This window comes from Mesoplodon bidens (genome assembly GCF_964165515.1).
Source record: "Mesoplodon bidens genome assembly, contig: HAP1_SCAFFOLD_146, whole genome shotgun sequence".
Lineage (NCBI taxonomy): Eukaryota > Metazoa > Chordata > Mammalia > Artiodactyla > Ziphiidae > Mesoplodon > Mesoplodon bidens.
The window spans coordinates 336,723-363,213 of NW_027672719.1; the positions used below are offsets into that span (position 1 = coordinate 336,723).

Sequence of the window (26,491 nt, forward strand, 5' to 3'; positions counted from 1 at the left end):
ATAATAGCCAGTGTATAGCAGCAACCTAAGTGTCTATCCATAGATGAATGGATAAAGAAGATGTGTCATATATACATATATATTTATATGTCTACATATATATATATATATACACATATATATATGTATATGTATATATATATAACTGTACACACACACACATAATGGACTATTAGCCAGAAAAAAAGAAAAGAAGAAGAAGAATGAGGGGCTTCCCTGTGGATGCAGTGGTTAAGAATCCGCCTGCCAGTGCAGGGGAAATGGGTTCAAGCCCTGGTCCGGGAAGATCCCACATGCCACGGAGCAGCTAAGCCCGTGTGCCACAACTATTGAGCCATGCTCTAGAGCCTGTGAGCCACAACTACTGAACCCACGTACCACAGCTACTGAAGCCCGCTCACCTAGAGCCCATGCTCTGCAACAAGCTAAGCCACCGCAATTAGAAGCCCATGCACCGCAAGGAAGAGAAATCCCTGCTCACCGTAACTAGAAAAGAGGCTGCATTCAGCAACAAAAACCCAATGCAGCCAAAAGTAAAATAAATAAATTTTTAAAAATTAAAAAAAATGAAATCTTGCCATTTTGTGGCAACGTGGATGGAGCTAGAGTGTATTATGCTAAGTGCAATATGTCAGACAGAGAAAGACAAATACCATATGATCTCATTTGTATGTGTACTCTAAAAAACAAAACAAATGAACTAATGTCACTAAACAGAAACAGACTCATAGATACAGAGAACAAACAGGTGGTTGCCAGAAGAGGGTAGGTGGATGAGTGAAATAGGTGAGGGAGATTAAGAGGAACAGATAAGCAGTTAGAAAATAAATGAGTCATGGGAATGAACTATACAGCATGGGCAATACAGTCAATAGCATTATAACTTTGTACGGTGACGGATGGTAACTAGACCATAACTAGAGTTAATCTTGGTGATCATTTTCTAATGTACAGAAATATTGATATTATGCACCTGGAACTAACATAGTGTAGTAGGTCAGTTACACTTGAATTAAACTTTTTTAATTCAAACGAAAACAATAGTGTGCCTCGTTAACTAGAGATGCTTAGTCATACAGCAGTTCTCTAGAACGTATTCATCCTGTGTAACTGTAACTTTATACCCGTTGAACAACTCCCCATTCTCTCCTCCCCCACCCCTGACAATTTATGGGTGACTCTTTTAGATACCTCACCTCATATAAGTGGAAACACACATTTTTGTCCTTCTGTGACTGACTTATTTCACCTATCATAATGTGTTCTGTTTATATCCCCGTTGTCACAACTGGTAGGATTTCCTTCTAATAGGAAAGTCTGAATAATATCCTATGTATATACCCCATTTTCTTTATCCATTTCTCTGTGGATGAAAATTTGCATTTTTTTCCTACCTTGGCTCTGGTGAATAATGCTGTAATGACTATAGAGGTGCATGTATCTCTTCTAGATATTGATTTCCTTTTCTTTGAATATACAGGCTATATTATATTGTATTATATTGTATTACATTATATTCTATTACAGTTATTGTGCTTCCCGGATCTTGTGTTTTTCACAAATTGAAGGTTTGCGGCAACTCTTTGTTGAGCAAGTCTGTTGGCACTGTATTTCCAACAGTAGTTGCTCACTTCTTGTCTTTGGGTCATATTTTAGTAATTCTCACACTATTTCAAACCCTCCATCAGCAAAAAGGTTACTGCTCGCCGAAGGCTCAGATGATGGTTAGCATTTTTTTTTTTTTTTTTTTTTTTTTTTTGCTGTACGCGGGCCTCTCACTGCCGTGGCCTCTCCCGTTGCAGAGCACAGGCTCCGGACACACAGGCCCCGCGGCCATGGCTCGCGGGCCCAGCCGCTCCACGGCATGTGGGATCTTCCGGGATAGGGGCACGAACCCGTGTCCCCTGCATCGGCAGGCGGACTCCCAACCACTGCGCCACCAGGGAAGCCCGGTTAGCATTTTTTAGCAGTAAAGTATTTTTAATTTTCTTTTTGTTTCGGCTGTGCTGCACACCACATCACGTGGGATCTCAGTTCCCCGACCAGGGATCAAACCTGCGCCCCCTGTAGGAAGGCGGATTCTTAACCACTGGACCACCAGGGAAGTCCCTAAAGTATTTTTTTAACATCTTTATTGGAGTATAATTGCTTTACAGCGTTGTGTTACTTTCTGCTGTATAACAAAGTGAATCAGTTGTATGTATACCTGTATCCCCATATCCCCTCCATCTTGCGTCTCCCTCCCACCCTCCCTTTCCCACCCCTCTAGGTGGACACAAAGCACTGAGCTGATCTCCCTGTGCTATGCGGCTGCTTCCCACTAGCTATCGGTTTTACATTTGGTAGTGTACACGTGTCCATGCCACTGTCTCGCTTCGTCCCAGCTTACCCTTCCCCCTCCCCGTGTCCTCAAGTGAATTCTCTATGTCTGCGTCTTTATTCCTGTCCTGCCACTAGGTTCATCAGAACCACTTTTTTTTTCCTTTGGTTTCCATCTCGCTTCGTCCCAGCTTACCCTTCCCCCTCCCTGTGTCCTCAAGTGCATTCTCTACGTCTGCATCTTTATTCCTGTCCTGCCACTAGGTTCATCAGAACCACTTTTTTTCCTTTGGATTCCATAAATATGTGTTAGCATACGGTATTTGTTTATCTCTTTCTGAGTTACTTCACTCTGTTTCACAGACTCTAGGTCCATCCACCTCACTACAAATAGTTCAATTTCGTTTGTTTTTATGGCTCAGTCAAATTCCATGGTATATATGTGCCCCATCTTCCTTATCCATTCATCTGTCAGTGGACGCTTAAGTTGCTTCCATGTCCTGGCTATTGTAAATAGTGCTGCAGTGAACATTGTGGTACGTGTCTCTTTTTGAATTATGGACTTCTCAGCGTATATGCCCAGGAGTGGCATTGCTGGATCATATGGTAGTTCTATTGTTAGTTGGGTTTTTTTTGTATAAATTTATGTATTTTTATCTATTCATTATTTTTGGCTGTGTTGGGTCTTTGTTGCTGTACGCGGGCTTTCTCTAATTGCAGCGAGCAGGTGCTTCAGTGTTGTGGTGCGCGGGCTTCTCATTGCGGTGGCTTCTCTTGTTGTGGAGCGCGGGCTCTAGGCATGCGGGCTTCAGTAGTTGTGGCATGCGGGCTCAGTGGGTGTGTCTCGCGGGCTCTAGAGTGCAGACTCAGTAGTTGTGGCACACGGGCTTAGTTGCCCTGCGGCATGTGGGATCTTCCCGGACCAGGGCTCGAACCCATGTCCCATGCATTGGGAGGAGGATTGTTAAACACTGCACCACCAGGGAAGCCCTATTTTCAGTTTTTTAAGGAACCTCCATACTGTTCTCCGTAGTGGCTGTATCAATGTACATTCCCACCAACAGTGCAGGGGGAGGGTTCCCTTTTCTCCACACCCTCTCCAACATTTATTGTTTGTAGATTTTTTGGTGATGGCCATGCTGAGTGGTGTGAGCTGATACCTCACCGTAGTTGTGATTTGCCTTTCTCTAATGGTTAGTGTCATTGAGCATCCTTTCATGTGTTTGTTGGCAATCTTATATCTTCTTTGGAGAAATGTCCATTTAGGTCTTGTGTCCACTTTTGGATTGAGTTGTTTGTTTTTTTGATATTGAGCTGCGTGAGCCGCTTGTATATTTTGGAGATTAATCCTTTGTCAGTTGCTTCATTTACAACTATTTTCTCCCACTCTGAGAGTTGTTTTTTTGTCTTATTTATGGTTTCCTTTCCTGTGGAAAAGCTTTTAAGTTTGAATAGGTCCCATTTGTTTATTTTTGTTTTTATTTCCATTTCTCTAGGAGGTGGGTCAAAAAGGATCTTGCTGTGATTTATGTCATAGAGTGTTCTGCCTGTGTTTTCCTCTATGAGTTAGACAGTGTCTGGCCTTACCTTTAGGTCTTCAATCCATTTTGAGTTTATTTTTGTGTTATGGTGTTAGTAGTGTTCTCATTTCATTCTTTTACAGGTAGCTGTCCAGTTTTCCCAGCGCCACTTATTGAAGAGGCTGTCTTTTCTCCATTGTATATTCTTGCCTCCTTCATCAAAGCTAAGGTGACCATATGTGCGTGGGCTTATCTCTGGGCTTTCTATCCTGTTCCATTGATCTATATTTCTCTTCCCCAAAGTATATTTCAATAAAGGTATGTACATTGTTTGTTTAGACACAAGGCTGTCACACACTTAACAGACTACAGTATAGTGTAAACAGAAGCTTTTCATGCACGGGTACACCAGAAATTTCATGTGACTCGCTTTATGGCGGTATTGGCTTCATTGCAGTGTTCTGGAACTGAAGCTGCAGTGTCTCTGAGCTGGGCCTGTACACCCAGAAGTGGGATTGCTGGATCATATGGAAATTTTATTTAAAAGATTTTGAGAAAACTACATACTGTTTTCCACAGTGCCTGCACAATGTTACATTCCTGCGTACAATATGCAAGGGTTACGATTTCTCTACCACCTTGACAACTCTTATCTTTAAAAAAAAATAAAAAATTGTAGGCATTCTAAGAGATGTGAGGTAGTATCTCATGATGATTTTGATTTGCATTTCCCAGATGATTAGTGACGTTGAGCACCTTTTCATGTACCTGGTGCTGTGTTACGTCTTTCTAACACACATACACACACACAGAGGGATAGAAGGAATCTTTTGGAAGTGATGAGTATATTATCGTGATGGTGGTGATGGTATCACAGGTGTGTGCATATGTCCAAACTCATCAAGTTATATACATTAAACATGGGCTAGATTTTGTATATCAGTTCTACGTAAATAAAGCCGTAAAAGCCCAGCAACAAGTGGTGTATTTCATGAGCCAGTGAAGCCCAGGTACATCTTGTCTCCTCTCCCAGGGGTGAACCCAAGCAGCCTTTGAACTTGGCTCACTTTCTGTTTCTTTAGTTTCCCCTTCTATTACTTTTGTGTTTCTCCTTTGTTCTCAGATTCCAGCTAAGTGGTTCCCCATTGGTGGCAGCAGTGGTTCTGAGTTTGGCTCTGTCGTTTGAAGACTTGATGGTCTCTAAAGGGATTAAGTTTCTACAGAACTGATCTCAGTTAGGTGAGAGGTAACAGAGGATCTAGTTTGTTAGTCTTTTCTTAGTCTTTTCTGTTTGTCTATTTGTCTACTTTGACAAGCTCAAATCAATTAAGAATCTCTTGCCCAATGGGATGAGAATGGCTCTTTAGTATCTAGACTGGTGAGTGTTTATTCCTGACCCAAGTCTAAGACTTAAAGCTGCAGGTAAAAGTTCCATTTCTCTGTATGTCTGTGTGTCTATAATTCAAAAAGGTCTTTACCTCTGACAGTGCGAATATGTAATGTTTTCCTACTTCTGGATCTATTAAAGTAGATTGTAGAGTCTGTTAAATTAAAGGGTTTCTGTCCTGATTGGCTTACAAAGATACAAATGTGCTTATAAAAATTATATATCCCTAAAATTCTCAGAGAGAAAGGAATTAGAACTTCTAATACTTTAAATGTGCTAGAAAAATATTCTTATTGAAATCAAGTCAGGGAATTCCCCAGCGGTCCAGTGGTTAGGACTCGGTGCTTTCACTGCCAGGGTCCAGGTTCAGTCCCTGGTCAGGAACCTAAGATCCAGCAAGCCCCTCGGTGCAGCCAAAAAAAAAAATCAACTCAGAAATTTAAAGACTTCAAGTTTACATAATTTAGGTAAATCTTTGACACATGAAGCTAGTTTAATATTTTTGGTTTAATAAAAAGTTATTCGTATCTTATTTATCAGTATTAGGCATACATTTAAAACAATTCTACTTGGGTGTGTTCTTCCTAAATTTATATAGGTGTGCCCATCAACTAAGCTCATATTACTTCTACTTAATGTTTAAGGTTATGAAAAATGTAAGTTTGTGTTTAACCACATTTAGTTTTTATTCTGACAAACTTTCTTTCAACAGTAACTATGTTTTCTACTGTGTTAGCTTGTCGATAAATTCCCAGATCTTCAGTTTACGTAAACCCTTGAACTGGTACTAAGTTGTGCTACTTACTGGATAATCATTGGATACCGAGGTCATTTGTAAGCAAGACAGAAACCTGAGGCATTGATTACTAAGCATAATCTCAAGTTATATGCTCTTGCTGCATATGTTTACTTGTTACCTAGAGGCTCTGTCTGTGGGTGTGTTAATGAATGTGTTTGTCTCTGCCACTTGAATAAGTTGTGTAAGGGATGTTTGTGGCTGTGTAAAGTTGTGTTATGTGTGTTCATGAGCTCTGCTAGCCTGAAATGCTGATGTGTGATGGGCAGTTGTCAATCATTCACTCCTAGTTTTCTTTGTGAAATGGAAGTAACTTTGGTTCAAAGTTAGTATTAATATACTATGAATGAGACTTGACCCATAGTGATGTTATCGGCTGGAACAGAACTCAGGTTCAGCTGCTCATCGCTCAGAAGTCAGTGTTCCAGAGACAAGGGTTGGTGGAAGAAGAAAGATGCTTTATTCAGGAAGCTGGCAACCTGGGAAGATGGTGGGCTAGTGTCCCCAATACCATCTCCCAGTTGCCAATGAGAGGGAAAAGGGGTTGATAGGGAAAAGACGGGAAGTCTCTGGGCTGTGCCGGTGGGGGCTCCATGCAGAGTAGCACAGTCAGCTCTGACCATCCTCTTGAAATTGGTCATGCAGCGGTGTGGTCAGTGTCATGTTGATTGTTTCAGGCACAGTTAATCTTCAATTCCAGTGTTGGTTTGTTCCCATTTCCTTGAGGCCAGTTCCTGGAATTGTGTAAGCCATTGGTTCAGGTCTGCTCAAGATGGAGCAGCTTGTGTCATAGCTCCAGTCTGGTCATCATACAGTTAGCTTTCTCCTCTTGTAGTGGTTTTAGTATCTGCAAAACAAGTTAGGAGTGTGTGTCTGACACTGTTACTTACGTCCTTCGGGAGGAACTAAAGATTCTGTGACTGCTGTTGTCCTAATCAGTAACTGCTTGAACCTGTTCTTTGGTGACTCAGGGGAAGCCTGGGAGACTGCAGCTATTTTACAAACAAGAGGCAGGGGACATGGAAGGGCCCTGCATGGTCCTCCTTGGTTCCAGCAACCGAGAGGTACAACTTTGTATGCAAGATAATGCGATGTAGTTTTGTTTATTAACAGGAACAAAAATAGTTTGGTCCTAAAGTAAAATGACTGATTGTTCCAGCACCAGAAAGAGGATAGTGAAGGACACAACCTGAATGAGTATAGAAAGTTGTAGGAGACGGGTAGAAAGGGAATTTTATTTGTCTGAGCCGAAGGCAGCTCAGTTTTGATGTTTATTCCAGAGATTTTCAAAAAAGAGCTTATGGTTCTCTTAGTAGCAAATATTATATTGATGCAAAGCTGGAGTTTGGTTTTCTCTCTGTACAAATGATAAATTTTTTTCATGGAGTATTGGTCTCTTTAATAAGTGGTTGGAAAAGTTGTTCTCTAAATCTGCCTAAACAGCAGAGATTCTGTATCTCACTGGAAGAGGTTTCTGCACCTAGTTCTGAATTCATCCGGCCTTATTATTTTTTTGAAAATAAATGCACAGGGACTTCCCTGGTGGCTCCTTGGTGAAGAATCCGCCCGCCAGTGCAGGGCACACTGGTTCAAGCCCTGGTCCGGGAAGATCCCACGTGCTTTTAGAAACTAGAGCACGGAAAGACTAAGGTCATGTGAAATTTGAAACGCTAAATATTGTCATAGTGTTAAGCAGTTTGAAGATTGTTGGAAGAAATTATTTGTCATTCATTCAAGCAATAAACATTTGATGAATGCTTGCAAAACATAAAAAACCTCTAGAGCCCGTGAGCCACAACTACTGGAATCGATGTGCCTAGATCCCATGCTCCGGAAGAAGAGAAGCCACCGCATGGAGACGCCGACACACCGCAATGAAGAGTCGCCCCCGCTCCACTGCAACTAGAGAAAGCCCACGTGCAACAACGAAGACCCAACACAGACAAAAATAAATAAATATATAAATAAATGTATTGGGGGAAAAAAAGAAAGAAAATAAATGCACAACAAAATTTCTGCATTTCTGAGAAAGTTAAGCTTCCTTAAAACTGTGTTCCTTTTGGTCTGTTTTTTTTTTTTTTTTTAAAGTCTACTGTCAGGAACTCCCTGGCACTTCAGCGGTTAGGATTCTGCGCTTCCACTGCTAGAGGCCTGTTTTCGATCCCTGATCAGGGAACTAAGATCCTGCAAGCTGCGTGGCGAGGCCGAAGAAACAGCCAAGACAAAATAATCATCTCTTGGCTGTTAAACAAAGTCAAGGACCTTTAGTTCCTCCTCAAGGGCTATTGGGTAATATTCTGAGCCACGTCCTTGGAGCTGTTTGGCAGAGACTGAAACCCCCAGCAGGTGGAAGAAGTTAACTGCATGTTGCCCACAAGCACGTAGACCCCAGACCAGTTGGAACCAGAAGGCTGATGATGTTGAGTCCCCGTTACCTCACCACTGACCAATCAGAAGAATGACCGTGAGCTGATCACGCACCCTGTAACCCTCTCTTCAACATGTAGCCCCTTTCTCTTTTCCCTGTATAGTCCTCAAGCAAAACTTCAGGAGGGGAGAGTTGGTTCTTCGGGACATGAGTCCACCTCTCTTCTGGACTGCCGGCTTCCTCAATAAAGCTATCTTTCCTTTTACCCAAAAGTCTCTCAGTGTTGGAGTCCTGAATGATGCAAGACCTGCCTCATCTTCTGTAGTTTTCTCTACATGAAAAATAATTGAGGACTATTTTTCAGAGTTAAGAAATGTGGTTGGATAATCACAACGCCATTAAGCAACACCTCGTTGGACAGCAAAGAGGCGAAGCCGACTGGTAATGACCACACACATCCTGACTGTGAGAAGACTTTCATCTTTATTGTAGTTCCCCAAAAGCTGCATCGCACGGTACTCTTGAACAATCTAAAATAACATACAAACATGCTGAGGCAAGTTAAAAAATTAGGACTGAATTCCCACAATTCAATAATGAGAACTAAAAAAATACAAATTTATGCTTACAAGAATTGGGAGGAAATACCCACTATGCTATAAGTAGAATGGAAATATTATGTAATAGATAAAATCAACAATCTCTCTTGAAAATGTGAGTAAAATTGTATATATGTGTAAATATACAACAGCTACAGTTCTCATCACAAAAGTTTGTAGTAATAAGATGTTTCAAAATGAAGACTATTTCAAAACTATTTAAAATAAATATATAAATATAAAATATAAAAATACAATAATTTTATAGGTGACATTTTCAAAATAAGCCAGTGAAACTTAAGTCATGAGTCATGACCCTGTGGCTGTAATTATATATATATATATATTTTTCTAATTATATATTTTAATGTTGTTCCCTCCTATTCTGAGCCGCTACACTCCACCTTCAAATGCTTCTAGACTGGGGCAAACAAGTGTATAAAAAATGGGACCTCCAATGTTCGTCTCAGGGGAGATGGAAATGAAATGATCTGAAAATTGAGGTGGTGCCTTCCAAAAGGGTGGAATCTGAATCAACCCTGTTTTCTTATTGTCCTGCCACAGACTCCTAGAAGCACGCCCCGCTCCTAGGAGTATAACACGAAAACTGGCCTCCGCTCATTCTAGAAGATGCTGGCTTCTTCTCGATGATCTGCACAAGAGGCTTCTCCCTTCCTTCTTCACGGCTGTCGTCAGTGTCTGGATTGACCTCTTGTTGAACATCCTCATCTCTCCTGGGCTCTGTGATCTGGAAGTAAGAGAAGGAGCAAGGATGTCAGATTTCAAAGTGGCAACTGTCCAGATATAAAGGTTTTCACATTCTTAGTCAATTCTAACCAGAACTGAGACTCATTTATGATTGGAGTTTTATCTCAAATTCTCCATTCTGAACCCCAGTCCTGAACCATTCATTGTTTTCAAGTGTGATTCTTGGACTTTGGTGACCCTGACTCCAAAAACTACTGAATACACCCAAGGTCAGGCCCAGTAATCTGCTTTATAGCCCACACTCCAGGTGATTCTGCTCAGGGAGCTGGCATTTGGAGAATGCTGCTTTAGTCTTAACTCACCTTGGTCCTTTGGCACCACTTAAATTCTGAACTTGGAAGCACACTACAGACATCACTGACAAGTCAACATCGTGGACCAGGAGACCTGAGGCCGGATCCCTAACCCTAACCCTGCATCCTAATGTCTATGTTATTATTAAGTTTTCATTTATTTACTTATTTTCTTTCTTTTATTTCTGGCTGCATTGGGTCTCTGTTGCTGTGTGTGGGCTTTCTCTAGTTGTGGTGAGCGAGGACTACTCTCTGTTGCTTCTCCTGACGGCTTCTCTTGTTGCGGAGCACGGGCTCTAGGCGCACAGGCTGAGTAGTTGCAACTTGCGGGCTCTAGAACGCAGGCTCAGTAGTTGTGGCTCGTGGGCTCTAGAGCGCAGGCGCAGTAGTTGTGGCGCACGGGCTTAGTTGCTCCGCGGCATGTGGGGTCTTCCCAGACCAGCGCTCAAACCTGTGTGCCCTGCATTGGCAGGCGGTTTCTTAACCACTGTGCCAACAGGGAAGTCCCTGGATCCTAATGTTTAAATAATACTCAGCCCTAAACTTGGTTAGTGTTATGTGCTGAATGTTTGTGTCCCCCAAAATTCTTATGTTGAAATCTTAAAATCTTAACCCCTAGGGTGCTGGTCTTAGGAGGTGGGGTCTTTGGGAGGTTATTAGGTCATGGGGTAGAGCCCTCATGAATGAGATTATTGCCCTTGTAAAAGAGACCGTGCTGTGTTGTTTCTAAGCGACGCGGTCTGTAGTAGGGCAGGTTGAATGGACTAAGACAGCTAGCTTGCAAGATTTAAACCAAATGTTTGCTCAATCCTCTGCTCACATCTAGAACTCTAATGTGTCAATTGTAATAAGCCATGCTGAAGATGGCATTCCTTAACCTTCAGTCGTTGTGATAAACCCCCTTGACCATAAACGTGAGGGGGAAAAGGTGAATTGTACTAGAGGAATCATTGGTCCAGAAGTGGTGAGTCAGGGGGAATAAAGAGTCACAGGTGATCTGGCCATAGGCAATTTGAAAGTAAATTTGGATGAATATAAAGCTAGTCATAATTCATCTTTTCTTATTGAACGTGTGGGCTGTTCTATCTAATATCCTGTTTGTGGACATTTACTTTGTTGTAGATAAATGCTAGAACCCATAACCCTGAGGGATGTAAGGCCAAAAATGAATGAAAAAGAGAAACTGGAAACACAGTATATGGAAAAGAATCACCATCTCGTCAAAGCTGTTATTTGGACCCAATTGCTTTGGGTGAAATAACTTCAGTGAGACCCATGCGTCTGGGACAAACTGGTTTCCCCGAGGTCTGGTGCCCACGGGCCTCGCGGTGCTGGTGTCTGTGTGTGGCTGTCAGTCCGTGGCTGGCGCAGAGTCGGCACGTGGCTGTGTGCCTGGCTGGCCCCCTTCACAGCGTGAGAGGTGATGTGGGTCCAGCAGTGGGATTCCTCCGATTTCCTCAGTAGACAACACGTCATTCCACCTGCACCTTTGCGCACGCAGACCTACCTTTGCGCAGGCCGATGACCTCAGGCCTGCGTGGTCCTGGGGCCTCTGGGGCAAGAGGGCGCGATCTCTTCCCCACACCCAGAGCTCTGGATCAAAAGCCTGGATCTGGAAAGACAAACAGCCCCTGGCAATGAGGATGCCGCTGCCTCCCATTGCCCCGCCTCCGGTTCTTTCTCGTCTGTCCCCAAGTCCCAAACCGAGTCCCCCATGATCCCCACCTCCTCTCCGTCCCTCCCCCTCCCCGAGACCGCCACAGCCCACCCACCTGCTCGCACTCTTCCCGAGTGACCCATGTCTTCCAGCCCATGGAACGGATGAACTGGGAACGCAGTTTGTGGAACAAGGCATGCTGGGAGCTGTTCTTTCCATAGAGGAACGAAACGATGGCCTGCTTGGGGGCCTGGTTGTTCTCTTCCATGTCGCTGGCCACATAGCTGGGGAAAGACATCAGGTCGCTGTCATCAGGACAGGAAGGGCCTCCACTTGAGATCAGCTTCCCAGAAAAGAGGCAGGCTGAGCATCCTCACACGACCCACCCAGCCCTGCCCAGCGTCACCGGGAGCTGCCCAGTCATCAAGGAGCCACTGCCAGGCAGGACCTTCAGAAGGGTGCCTCTCACACCTTGATGATGAGGACACGATCCAAACCCCCCGTTCCCTTCAACTTGTTTTATGTGCACACACCTCTCTTCCTATGTTGTAGGTACATGTACAGTTCCTGAGGGCAGGAGCTGATCTGATCTGTTTCTGCATTCATCCCTCTCCTAACAAATGACACGTTTAGGGCTTGGTTCATATTGATGCATGAATTCAACAGCCTTTTGTGAATCTCTGTTCCCACCACCTCATATTCCCCAGCATGTAGGGTGTACTTTATAAGGTTTGTTAGATGAATGAATGAATGAATGAATGAACATTTTATCTCATGGCCAAATGCAATACTGATTACCTAGAAGTCTCACAATAACAAACATTTGCCCAATGAAAAGAATTGTGCTGAGTGTTTTGGGAATGCATTGACATTTTGACGAGACCTGCCTTCCACGTGGTGTCTAGTCTAGTGGGACCGGGGAAGGGGAAAGGGGGAGATAAGAAATGACTATAATGCAAAGCATCACATTATAATACAATTTGAACTAAAGTGCCTCTGGGATGCAGAAGTTAGGGAGATCGGGCATCGTGAAGGTTTTGGTGTTTGAACCCACTTTAAGGATAGGGTCGTTTTCTTCAGATAAATGTATGGCAAAGATACCTGGATAGAAAGCTCAATAGAAACTTAGAGGGCAGGGTATTTGGAAGGAGCAGTGAAACACAGGAGTCAAGTATCAGGACGGTGTGCTGGAGATTGCAAAGAGAGTTAAATCCCAACGCAGAACTCTGGCCTTGATTTGGCATGTCATTAGCCAATGAAATTGTGTGAAGCGGTCAGACCTGTGTTTTGGAAGGATGTTCAGGCAAATAGAGCCAACTGGCTTGGGAGACTTGGAAGAAACATCAGTGGGGAGCATTTGACACCAAATCCGCGCTATGTGATACGGGCCCCGATTGTGGCATTTGTTGTGGGAATGCAGAAACGGAAGATAATCACACTTGGTGCTGATGTCGGAAGACCTGAGACCGGAGAATTCGAACCGGAAACGTCTCAAGTCTGTTACTCGGGGGCAGGATGGTGTCAGTTCTTTCTTCCTCTCCTCTTAGGAAAGTTTCGCGTTTTGCTTTGTTTCTTTCAGTGTTTTAATTGACATTAGGGTAGTTTGTTTTGACAATGAATGCTATAAAAAACAGAACATGGTTTGAAAAAGAAACCACGGTACCGTAATCCTGTCATTTTCACACCTAGAGTCAGTACAAAGGGGTTTAAAAAAATAGATGAAAGGTCAGAGCCCCACATCTCTCCCTCTGCCCTCCCAGGGTGTTGAATATTGATGGCGGGGATGGAGCAAGGTACTCACAGAGCTATGAAGAAATGGATTATCTGGAATTGCCAGGAGAAGAGGCCGGCCCGGCTGACATACGCTATCACCATCGACAGGAGATACTGATGGAAAGAGGGGAAAAAACGTAGGAGAGAGATCACATCCTGGAAGAGGAGAAAGAGTGGGAGGGAGAAGGGAGCAGGGGACGAGGAATGGGTGGTGCCACTTGGAGGAGAGACCCCCGTGTGGGGTGAGCCTGATTATTTGGGGAAGGGGAGAGGACAGAAGGTCAGAGTTGGCGGCGCTCCAAGGATGGGAGGCTGTGGGATTGAGGGCGTGGACTTAGGGCCGCGGGCACAGGACGGTGTTCGATGAACCGGAGCCAAGGCGAGTCCCCAGGATCTGAGAGGAGAGGGGACTTAGGCAGCAACCACCAAAGGGGCACTCCTGGGGCTCAGATCCCAGAGGGGACCTCGAGGCCCCTGGAGGGAAGTGTTGACAAGGCATGAGGTTAGGAGGGGAGTGGAAACGTGGGTGTAGAAAGCACCCAGCGCGCCCACCTAGAACAGGCGCTGGAGCAGGAATCCATCTCAGTGGGTGACTTACCTTGTCAGATACTTCCAGGTTTTTGTCCCAGGCGAGGAATTTCTTAACGACGGGATCCTCTGTGAAAAAAGGGCAGATGTTGCCAGTGGGAACAGGGCTGTCGTGGGAGCATTCCAGAGCCAAGAGGGTGAACCGCGCCCCCCTGGGGAAATGCCAAGATGTGGCCCAGGGTGAAGCTGACGGAAAGAGGGGAGGGAAGACCATTCACTGTGGGAGGAAAGGGGGTGACTTCCCTTCTGGGGGGGCCGAGTGACAGGGAGTGATGCCCCTTCATCATGCATTCACGTACCTGCAGAGGGCATCAAGATACTCTCAGCCAATGTCTCAATTGACAGTCATGTCAGGGGGTGAAGATGGCTTGTCAGCCCCTCCTCCCTCCACCCCGAACATGCCAGTAAGATTCAAAAGGCCAGTAAGAGCTAGAGTCTCGGGTACAGTTGAAACCAAGGGAACCTAATCCTGTATCATTTCTAAATCTAACCTAGTCTTGTATCATTTCTAAGTCTAACCTCATCCTGTATCTTTTATGTGCCCCCCATATCCTTTATCCGTAGACAGTCCGCCAGGGACGGAGAGCGCACCAAGTAGCAGGGAATTCTTTTCCACTGGGAAAGTGTAGTCATGGGAAGTTTTGGTTTGTTTGTTTTTCAAGTATAGGATTGGAGGTTGCTGGGCAGGGCGGTGGGTCCTTACCAAGCATCTACTTGAAGACCTCGTGGTGCTCAGGCAGCACTGAAGACACCCGCTGTCGCTTGAGCTTCATCTTGAGCTCACTGAACGACTCCACGACCCAGGTGTCGGCCTCGTGGTGCTCAGGCAGCACTGAAGACACCCGTTGTCGCTTGAGCTTCATCTTGAGCCCACTGAACGACTCCACGACCCAGGTGTCGGCCTCGTGGTGCTCAGGCAGCACTGAAGACACCCGCTGTCGCTTGAGCTTCATCTTGAGCCCACTCAGCGACTCCACGACCCAGGTGTCCTGGGCCTCAGCGGCCGTGTTGCCCTCCACCTCCGCTCCGAACGCCACTGACCTCTTCCTCTTACAGCCGGGGCGCTGAGGCGGGGGGCTGCAACCAGCCCAGGGAGCTGACGAAGGAGAAGAGACTGCAGTATGATGCTCTCGTCTTGGGAATCCAGCCACTGGTGACCACCCAACCCCACCCCGACTCCGCCTCCCCCCCCGAAGCACCCCCGTGCTTTCCAGTCTCACAGACCGCTGACCTTGCCCCAAGTCATCTTTCCATCTTTCTCTGTCCATATCTACCTATCCCTCCCCTGACTCTTTTTGTCATTTGTCCAGCTTCCCGTTCTCGAAACTCTTTCTCATGGTAGATAATTTCTCCCACCAGGAATAAAAAAAAAGAACCCTCCCCTTGTTTCCTCTCTCCTCTTCTCTCATCCTTGGATCTCATCTCCTAACCCTGTTTCTTGCTCCCCAGGTGTTCCGTGTCCCCAGCTCCTGTGCTCTCCTCCCTCAATCTCTGGCTCTCTGAATGTCTCCTTTCTTTCATAGGCACCTTATGCAGGTGCTCCTTCCCGACCTCTGTACCCTTTCCTCCTTACTGGTCAAATCTCTGAAATTCCTTCTCATGCCAGTTCCCTCACCTGATGGTCCTGGGCTTTCTTCATAGACAGTCAACTCCATGGGGTACCCTGAAGAGCTGGACTGGGAGTTCAGCTCCTCAGCCTGGGAAGTCGGTTGACGATTGTCCATGATGTCTCCCAGACTCTTCCCTTCCTCGAAGCCTAGACTCTGCTTTGTCCCAACTCTTCTTCTGGACTTGGGCTAAACACAAGTGGTCGTCCCTTCTCCAAGCTGCGGGGCAACTGTCAGTGGAGAGAAGCTCTGGCAAGATTCTGTTGTCTACTACTGCTGCCAAGCACCAAGGAGTCTGGTCCATCCAATCGGGAAGGTCGGAAGCCTCTGATGTCATCATCGGAGTTTGAAGGAAACCAGTTTGAAGGAAAACACAAGTAACTGTCAGACCTATGCGTGCACTTGTCCCAGAGATCAGGGGTAAATGGTATCTCCTGCCACTGACCCAACCTCTGCCCGTCCTCCAAAACCCCCCTCAAGGTATCCGGACCCCTCTTTTTTTTTGTCATAAATGGCAAAATTTTATTTTTTTTTCTTCATCTTTATTTTTTTTTTTTGCTTTATAACAAATTTAATCAGTTATACATATACATATGTTCCCATATCCCCTCCCTTTTGCGTCTCCCTCCCACCCTCCCTATCCCACCCCTCCAGGCGGTCACAAAGCACCGAGCTGATCTCCCTGTGCTATGCGGCTGCTTCCCACTAGCTATCTACCTTACGTTTGGTAGTGTATATATGTCCATGCCGCTCTTTCACTTTGTCACAGCTTACCCTTCCGCCTCCCCATATCTTCAAGTCCATTCTCTAGTAGGTCTGTGTCTTTATTCCTGTCTTACCCCTATGTTCTTCATGACATTTTTTTTCTTAAATTCCATATATATGTGTCTGCATACAGTATTTGTCTTTCTCTTTCTGACTTACTTCGCTCTGTATGACAGGCTCTAGGTCCATCCACCTCATTACAAATAGCTCAATTTCGTTTCTTTTTATGGCTGAGTAATATTCCATTGTATATATGTGCCACATCTTCTTTACCCATTCATCCGATGATGGACACTTAGGTTGTTTCCATCTCCGGGCTATTGTAAATAGGGCTGCTATGAACATTTTGGTACATGTCTCTTTTTGAATTATGGTTTTCTCAGGGTATATGCCCAGTAGTGGGATTGCTGGGTCATATGGTAGTTCTATTTGTAGTTTTTTAACGAACCTCCATACCGTTCTCCATAGTGGCTGTACCAATTCACATTCCCACCAGCAGTGCAAGAGTGTTCCCTTTTTTCCACACCCTCTCCAGCATTTATTGTTTCTAGATTTTTTGATGATGGCCATTCTGACTGGTGTGAGATGATATCTCATTGTAGTTTTGATTTGCATTTCTCTACTGAGTAAAGATGTTGAGCATCCTTTCATGTGTTTGTTGGCAGTCTGTATATCTTCTGTGGAGAAATGTCTATTTAGGTCTTCTGCCCATTTTTGGATTGGGTTATTTGTTTTTTTATTATTGAGCTGCATGAGCTGCTTATACATTTGGGAGATTAATCCTTTGTCAGTTGCTTCATTTGCAAATATTTTCTCCCATTCTGAGGGTTGTCTTTTGGTCTTGTTTATGGTTTCCTTTGCTGTGCAAAAGCTTTGAAGTTTCATTAGGTCCCATTTGTTTATTTTTGTTTTGATTTCCATTTCTCTAGGAGGTGGGTCAAAAAGGATCTTGCTGTGATTTATGTCATAGAGTGTTCTGCCTATGTTTTCCTCTAAGAGTTTGATAGTTTCTGGCCTTAGGTCTTTAATCCATTTTGAGCTTATTTTTGTGTATGGTGTTAGGGAGTGATCAAATCTCATACTTTTACATGTCCCTATCCAGTTTTCCCAGCACCACTTATTGAAGAGACTGTCCTTTCTCCACTGTACATTCCTGCCTCCTTTATCAAAGATAAGGTGACCATATGTGCATGGGTTTATCTCTGGGCTTTCTATCCTGTTCCATTGATCTATCTTTCTGTTTTTGTGCCAGTACCATGCTGTCTTGATTACTGTAGCTTTGTAGTATAGTCTGAAGTCAGGGAGCCTGATTCCTCCAGCTCCATTTTTCATTCTCAAGATTGCTTTGGCTATTCGGGGTCTTTTGTGTTTCCATACAAATTGTGAAATTTTTTGTTCTAGTTCTGTGAAAAATGCCAGTGGTAGTTTGATAGGGATTGCATTGAATCTGTAGATTGCTTTGGGTAGTAGAGTCATTTTCACAATGTTGATTCTTCCAATCCAAGAACATGGTACATCTCTCCATCTATTTGTATCATCTTTAATTTCTTTCATCAATGTCTTATAATTTTCTGCATACAGGTCTTTTGTCTCCTTAGGTAGGTTTATTCCTAGATATTTTATTCTTTTTGTTGCAATGGTAAATGGGAGTGTTTCCTTGATTTCACTTTCAGATTTTTCATCATTAGTATATAGGAATGCCAGAGATTTCTTTGCATTAATTTTGTATCCTGCAACTTTACCAAATTCATTGATTAGCTCTAGTAGTTTTCTGGTAGCATCTTTAGGATTCTCTATGTATAGTATCATGTCATCTGCAAACAGTGACAGCTTTACTTCTTCTTTTCCGATCTGGATTCCTTTTATTTCCTTTTCTTCTCTGATTGCTGTGGCTAAAACTTCCAAAACTTTGTTGAATAAGAGTGGTGAGAGTGGGCAACCTTGTCTTGTTCCTGATCTTAGTGGAAATGCTTTCAGTTTTTCACCATTGAGGACGATGCTGGCTGTGGGTTTGTCATATATGGCCTTTATTATGTTGAGGAAAGTTCCCTCTATGCCTACTTTCTGCAGGGTTTTTATCATAAATGGGTGTTGAATTTTGTCGAAAGCTTTCTCTGCATCTATTGAGATGATCATATGGTTTTTCTCCTTCAATTTGTTAATATGGTGTATCACGTTGATTGATTTGCGTATATTGAAGAATGCTTGCATTCCTGGAATAAACCCCACTTGATCATGGTGTATGATCCTTTTAATGTGCTGTTGGATTCTGTTTGCTAGTATTTTGTTGAGGATTTTTGCATCTATGTTCATCAGTGATATTGGCCTGTAGTTTTCTTTCTTTGTGACATCCTTGTCTGGTTTTGGTATCAAGGTGATGGTGGCCTCGTAGAATGAGTTTGGGAGTGTTCCTCCCTCTGCTATATTTTGGAAGAGTTTGAGAAGGATAGGTGTTAGCTCTTCTCTAAATGCTTGATAGAATTCGCCTGTGAAGCCATCTGGTCCTGGGCTTTTGTTTGTTGGAAGATGTTTTATCACAGTTTCAATTTCAGTGCTTGTGATTGGTCTGTTCATATTTTCTATTTCTTCCTGATTCAGTCTTGGCAGGTTGTGCATTTCTAAGAATTTGTCCATTTCTTCCAGGTTGTCCATTTTATTGGCATAGAGTTGCTTGTAGTAATCTCTCCTGATCTTTTGTATTTCTGCAGTGTCAGTTGTTACTTCTCCTTTTTCATTTCTAATTCTATTGATTTGAGTCTTCTCCCTTTTTTTCTTGATGAGTCTGGCTAATGGTTTATCAATTTTGTTTATCTTCTCAAAGAACCAGCTTTTAGTTTTATTGATCTTTGCTATCGTTTCCTTCATTTCTTTTTCATTTATTTCTGATCTGATTTTTATGATTTCTTTCCTTCTGCTAACTTTGGGATGTTTTTGTTCTTCTTTCTCTAATTGCTTTAGGTGCAAGGTTAGGTTGTTTATTCGAGATGTTTCCTGTTTCTTAAGGTGGGATTGTATTGCCATAAACTTCCCTCTTAGAACTGCTTTTGCTGCATCCCATAGGTTTTGGGTCGTCGTGTCTCCATTGTCATTTGTTTCTAGGTATTTTTTAATTTCCTCTTTGATTTCTTCAGTGATCACTTCGTTATTGAGTAGTGTATTCTTTAGCCTCCATGTGTTTGTATTTTTTTACAGCTCTTTTCCTGTAATTGGTGTCTAGTCTCATAGCATTGTGGTCGGAAAAGATACTTGATACAATTTCAATTCAAACAAAATTTTTTTTTAGCTAAGTAGTATTCCATTATATATATATATATTTCACATCTTCCTTACCCATTCATCTCATAATAAACACTTAGCTTGCTTCCATATGTTGTCAATTGTAAATAATGCTGCCATGAACATTAGGGTGCATATATCTTTTCAAATTAATGTTTTTTGGTTTTATTTTTTTCGATATATATCCAGGAATGAAAATGCTGTGTCATATGGTAGTTCTAATTTTTTTTACAAGTTTATTGGAGTACAATTGATTCACAATGGCGTATTAGTTTCTGCTTTATAACAAAACGAATCAGTTATACATATACACCTGTTCCCATATCCCCTCCCTCTTGTGTCTCCCTCCCTCCCACCCTGGACCCCTCTTTACCGCTTCCCAGCAGGTGTACTGTCCTCTCCCTGCTGGACTCTCCCTCTCCCTCCCATTCCTCTTCCACGGCCTGGTGGGAGAGTGGGGAGAGGGACAAGGAAACTTAGGGGAAGCAGCAACGTTTCAGCCTTATAAGAGTGAGATAATGGCTTCCGTGGTGGTGCAGTGGTTGAGAGTCCACCTGCCGATGCAGGGGACACGGGTTGGTACCCCGGTTCGGGAAGATCCCACAAGCCGCGGAGTGGCTGGGCCCATGAGCCATGGCCGCTGAGCCTGCGCGTCCGGAGCCTGTGCTCCGCAACGGGAGAGGCCACAACCGTGAGAGGCCCGCGTACCCCTCCCAAAAAAAATAAATAAAGAGTGAGATAAGTATGTAAAAAAAGATCCCAGGTACATCGACTCAGTGGATTAAAAAGTTACGTTAAAACACGCAATTTGGCAAAGCTCTTTGGCTGAATGTTTACTGACACTGCGTTCAGAATTCTGTACTGGGGGAGTACACGTCCGCTTCCCTCAGGCACCTTTGAGTCCAAGAGCCATTTGGAGAAGCTAAAATCATAGAAAACTACAGGTGCTCACGCACCCTTCAAAGGGTGTCTACAAACACATACACACACACACACACACACACACACACACACAAAAAGGGCACCTTTGGATGTCACAAAGTCCATGGATTGTCCAAAGCCTGCCCCTTGATTCCTGTTAAGAAGTTCTAGTCTACTTATCAAAATCTTGAGAATGTGGTATCACTGTTGACCCAGAGATTTCACTACCTGAATAAAAATGTCACATGTACAAAATACTAAATGGAAAAAACTCCAGTTCAACACAGATTATTTTTCTGAATAAAAATGTCACATGCACAAAAAGACTAAATGGAAAAATTTCCAATTCCAGACAGGTTATTTTTCTATGAGGGTAGGAAGTATATGGTAGCCGAGATGCAGAGAAGAAAATAGCCAACTCAGGGTCATGCAGTGTCACTGGAAGCTTCTTCTGAACCTCCCAACTCGTACTTCCATTCCTCCCCTTGGGGTCTGAGTCTTGCTTTTTTTCTTGGGTTTCCCTGGTGGCACAGTGGTCAAGAATCCGCCTGCCGATGCAGGGGACACAGGTTCGAGCCCTGGTCCGGGAAGATCCCACATACCGCGGAGCACGTAACGCCCGTGCGCCACAACTACTGAGCCTGCAAGCCATAACTCCTCAGCCCGCGAGCCACAACTACTGAGCCCACGCGCCTAGGGCCCATGCTCTGCCGCAAAGAGAAGCCACCTCAATGAGAAGCCTGCACACTGCACCGAAGAGTAGCCCCCGCTCGCCGCGACTAGAGAAAGCCTGCGCCCAGCAACGAAGACCCAACGCAGCCGAAAATAAGTAAAACAAAAATCTTAAGGAAGGAAAACAAGAATTCTCATTGTTGTGCAACCATCCCGACCATCCATCTCCAGAATGTTTTCATCCTGTCCAAGTGAAACTCTGTCCCCATTAAACACTGACTCCCCACCCCCCTCCCAGCCCCTGACACCCACCACTCCACTTTCTGTCTCTATGAATTTGACCCATCTGGGGACCTCACAGAAGTGGAATCATGTAACATTTGTCCATTTGTATCTGACTTATCCACTTAGCTTAATGTCTTCGCGTGTCATCTGTGTGGTAGCCTGTGTCAAAATTTCCTTCCTAGACCCCAAAGCCAGTGTGGACAGTACACAGTGAGTGAGAAGGAAATAAAACCGTGGGTCTGAAGAAGTTCAGATGTTTGCCAAGTGCAGTGGGAAAGCAGTGAATGAGAGGTGTCCTGATCCAGTTTGCACTGAAAGAGGAACAATTGATTTTGGCTGCTGCATAAATGGATGGGGTGGGGATTCAGTAAGAGTGGAAGTCGGGAGACCCAGATAAGGTTAGGAATTTGGCGTGGTAGTCCAGGAAGACGATGTCTGAGAAGATGGAGAGAAGTAAACAGGTTCTCTATATTTGGAGGGAGAATCAGCAGGGCTCATCGGGGGATCAGATTGCGGGGAGGTAGTGGGGCGCTATTCTGTTTACTCTGTGTGCACGTGTGTGCTTATGCCTCTACTGCTGAGACTTAATTGTTTCTACAAAGAAACACTAACCTTTCCTCTTAAAAGTGGAATTGTTAAATTTTCACTGTTCATACAAAGAAATGTCAATCTTTGAAAAATACATAAATGGTCTTTGTATCAATTAGAAACTTTCCTTCCTGTTTGTGGGTGAATAATATCTGTTGTGTGAATATACACACTACATTTTCTTGATCCATTCATCTGTCAGTGAACACTTGGTTTGTTTCCACAGTTTGGCTCTGAATCTTGCTTTTGAATTATTGTTTGGACTTTGATGAGAAGTATCTCTGTTGTTCAGGATGTGCCCAGAGGTTTATTCTGTCTTCTGATCACTTCCATATTTCTAATTAGCCCAAGCAATGCATACGTAGAGTCAAATCAGTTCATCCAAGGTGCAGGGACTGAGTGTCTCTTTGGTTTGCACTCGTGGACTTTCTGAGATGTTCTAGGTCTCAGAGGCCGTGCAAAGAGTGTCTGAGGTCCTCCAGAGCTGCCACAGCCTGGCTCTCCTCAGGGTCTGCACTGCTGGGAAAAGCACTTCTGCTTGAGGACCTGTGTCCCTCTGCTGTAGACGTTGCATTGTTAGGAGGCAAATGAATTCAGATTTGCGTTCATCATGCTTTCAACCATCACAGCTGATTGGGTCCTTGTATAACAAAACAGAAGTTCACTCTCCCTCTTGGCTAACAGGCTTTCAAATATTAGAAGGTTGGTATTCTGTCCCCATGAAAATTTCTCTTGTATACTGTGAAATACCCTGATTGCTTTATCTAGTCTTCAGATCTGGATTTGCATAATCCCACCCCACCGCACCTTGTCCAAATGTGCAACAGTCGGGTGGGACCCATCTTAAGATGTGTTGGTATGTTGTCCAAAAATGGCGTAAACAGCCCAGATTGAATGTGATGTTGTAAGTGAGCAGGACCTTGTGGGGCCTTCCTGGGACGGATTCTCCCCATGTCTTCTGCCTGCTTCTTGTCTTTAGAAAATTTTAGCCTCCTAGCCTTCCATGAGTTGGAAACAAACAATTTAATCAGAGAAGGGAGAAAGTGCCAAAAGAAAGGAAAAGAGTCCCAAAAGACCAAATAATACTAGTGTAGCCGTTGAACAAGGTCAAGGACCTTTAGTTCCTCCTCAAGGGCTGTAGATACTGTTCTGAGCCACCTCCTTGGAGCTGTTTTGCAGAGACTGAAGCCCCCAGCAGGGGGGAGGAAGGTAACTGCATGCTGCCCACAAGCACGTAGACCCCAGACCAGCTGGAACCAGCCGGTTGATGATGTTGACCTCAGATTACCTCACCACCAACCAATCGGAAGAATGTCCACAAGCTGACCACACACCCCTCAACCTCCTCTCCCTCACCCCACTCGTTTGTAATTCACTTTAAACATTTTTTAAATTTTATATTGGGAGTATAGTTGATTTACAGTGTTGTGTTAGTTTCCGGTGTACAGCAAAGTGATTCAGTTATATGGACACAGATATCTATTCTTTTTCAGATTGTTTTCCCATTTAGGTTATTACCGAATTTTGCTTTTTTTTCGTGGTGCTGTGTGGCTTGTAGGATCTCAGTTCTCTGACCAGGGACTGAACCCGGGCCACGGCCGTGAAAGACCAGAATCCTAACCTCTGGGCCACCAGGGAACTCCCTAGGTTACTACAGAATATTGAGTAGAGATCCCTGTGCTCTACAGGAGGTCCTTGTTGATTTCCTGTTTTATATATAGTTGTGTGCATATGTTAGCCCCAACCTCCTGATCTATCCCTCTCCCCCACCTTTTCCCTTTGGTAAACATAAGTTTTTTTTCTGTCTGTGAGTCTGTTTCCGTTCTGTTCAGAAGTTCATCTGTATCACTGTTTTAGATTCCACACAGGAGTGATAGCGTATGGTATTTGTCTTTGTCTGACATCCTTCACTTAGTCTGATAATCTCTAGGTCCATCCATGTTGCTGCACATGGCATAATCTCATTCTTTTTTATGGCTGAGTAGTATTCCATCACACATATGTACCACATCTTCCCTATCCATTCCTCTGTCGATGGACATTTAAGTTGCTTCCATGTCTTGGCTATTGTAAATCGTACTGCTATACATATTGGGGTGCGTGTGTCTTCTTGAATTATGGTTTTCTCTGGGTATATGCCCAGGAGTGGGATTGCTGGGTCCTACGGTAGCTCTAGCTTTAGTGTTTTGAGGAGCCTCCACACTGTTCTGCATAGCGGCAGCACCAGTGTACATTCCCACCAACAGCCTCACCCCATCTGTAAACACCTTTCCCTGAAAGCCACGGGGGAGTGGGGGCCTTTTGAGCCCTAGATACCTGGACCCCTTGCTTGTTGCCCTGCCGTAAACGCGGCACTTTCCTTCACCGTGACCCGTGTCCGTAGATTGGCTTTAGTGCGTGCGGGCGAGTGGACCCAAGTGTGGTTCCGTAACAGCGTGTTTGGAGATCAGCAAAATTGTCACCTCTCCTCCTCTCTTTTCCTCCTGCGGATGCAGTTTAATATAACAACGGCTGTAGCTCTAGTGCAGAAATATCAGTGGGGTGAAGCAGAAGTGCTTTGTCAATACAGTCCTTTGGGCATGAGAGTCCCGTGGAGAAAATATTCCAACACAGATGCCTGGACCCAGCCTCACAGATTCTAATTCCACAGCACTGAGCCAGGGCCTAATTTTAACCTTCTCAATTGACATGCTTCTGATGTGGAAGTGACTGGGTGGGATGTGCCACCCAGGCTGGTGCAGTAGGGGGTCTTCAAGGCATCGTTGAATGCAATAAGCAGGAGGGAGGTGAACCGTGACCTGGATTTCAACCAGGCAGCCTCTGGCAGGGCTGTGGCCGGGCCATGGGTCCACAGCTGAGCAGACGTCTGTGTCAGCCTGCAGTCCTCCTGCCAACGGGTCCGTGACAAGCCCTCCAGCGGCCTGGTGCTGCTGCGGATGAGCAGCCCTGGGATCGGAGTTCAGCCCAGGCACCTACCTGCTACATACATAGTGCATGTGCTTGTGAGGAAACCGCCCTCTCCACCAGGAAGCCTGGAGCACATCCTCCCGTACAGCCCTCAGAGGGGACCAACCCTGCTGACACCTTGATCTCAGACTTGCAGCCTGCGTAAATGTCGGACAGTGCATTTGTGTTGCTTAAGCCCGCCAGTGTGTCGTATTTTGTGACGCAGCCCAAGTAAACTGCTACGACCTGTATTTTGAATAAGAAGGAATTCACATGAGGCGGTCACTTTCCTGCTTCCCCTGCCTTTATTTTTTTATTTTTATTTGTAAAAAATTATTTATGTCTCTTAGGCTGCATCGTGTCTAATTGCAGCACGCGGGCTTAATTGCCCCGTGGCGTGTGGGATCTTAGCTCCCGGACCAGCGTTCCCAGGCTTTGAACCCACGTACCCTGTATTAGAAGGCAGATTCTTTACCACTGGAACACCAGGGAAGTCCCTCCCCTGCCTTTAAATTAAGACGTGTCGCTGAGCTTCAAAGAAGAGCCTGTCCTTTTCTGTTAGATTACAAACTTGAGTTTTCTTCTTAAACAGTGCGTTTCCTGGTTGTGCTAGATGAAAAAAATGGTTGAGAGACTTTAAGAGGAAAATGATTTTACAAATCCTGAAGATGGGTGCCAGTTATCTTGATAAAATTGGTATGTTAAGAGACCCAAAATAAACAGGAGAAAACAGAGGCAACTACTTAGGAAATGCAGGATGGGAAAGGCTTCTTCAAGTACAGTGTCCAAGCTGATGAAAAGTATGAAGTGAAAGTGAAAGATTTGAACACAAAATATCTTTTTAAGTGTCTGTATAACAGAATGTGAGAGGAAAACATTAAGTTAAAAAGATAAAGAACAGGGATTGACAGATACACACTTTTATATGTAAAATAGATAAACAGTAAGGACCTACTGTATAGCCCAGGGAACTATGTTCAATATCTTGTAATAACCCATAATGGAAAAAAGAACCTGAAAAAGAATACATATATTCTTACATAAATACATGTAACTGAGTCACTTTGCTGTACACCTGAAATACTGTAAACGAAGTATACTTCAATAAAAATAGATAAGTGACAAAGTAGGGAAAATATCTGTATTTAATAGAAATGCAGATACAAAAAGAGAAAGCTTTATATTGTAAATCTCCATATATATGAAGAGATCTTAATGAAAGCAAACTAAAAGGTGGCCATTGCTGCTTCTGGTCGAGGTGAAATCACAGGGTCCAGGTTTACCCTCCTAGCTTCAACAACTTTAAAAAGGGGGAAATGTATGAAATGACAGTTTTTCGCCTTTTGGAGAGAGGGGTGAGTCG

At 44.1% G+C, this 26,491-nt stretch overlaps 2 protein-coding genes across 2 annotated transcripts in view; one reads left to right on the forward strand and one right to left on the reverse strand.

Moving 5' to 3' along the window:
* The window catches only part of LOC308609765 (uncharacterized protein), a gene marked incomplete at its 5' end in the record, with an annotated part of 65,032 nt that extends 54,813 nt beyond the window's left edge, over window positions 1-10,219 (forward strand). Inside the window, 3 exons of the mRNA XM_081259062.1 lie at window positions 3,983-4,068; window positions 4,963-5,078; window positions 9,554-10,219. Coding sequence (XP_081115188.1) covers window positions 3,983-4,068; window positions 4,963-5,025 — 149 coding nt within the window. The 3' untranslated portion in view covers window positions 5,026-5,078; window positions 9,554-10,219. The remainder of the gene's footprint in view (window positions 1-3,982; window positions 4,069-4,962; window positions 5,079-9,553) is intronic.
* Window positions 10,220-11,542: 1,323 nt separating this feature from the next.
* LOC308609783 (speedy protein E4-like) lies at window positions 11,543-15,546 on the reverse strand. The gene is made up of 4 exons (XM_081259087.1): window positions 14,943-15,546; window positions 14,079-14,137; window positions 13,509-13,594; window positions 11,543-11,991 (listed from the first exon to the last, which is right to left on the reverse strand). The coding sequence occupies exons 1-4, from the start codon at window positions 15,334-15,336 to the stop codon at window positions 11,649-11,651; spliced, it is 882 nt and encodes a 293-aa protein (XP_081115213.1). The 5' UTR covers window positions 15,337-15,546; the 3' UTR covers window positions 11,543-11,648.
* Between the last annotated feature and the right edge of the window lie 10,945 nt (window positions 15,547-26,491).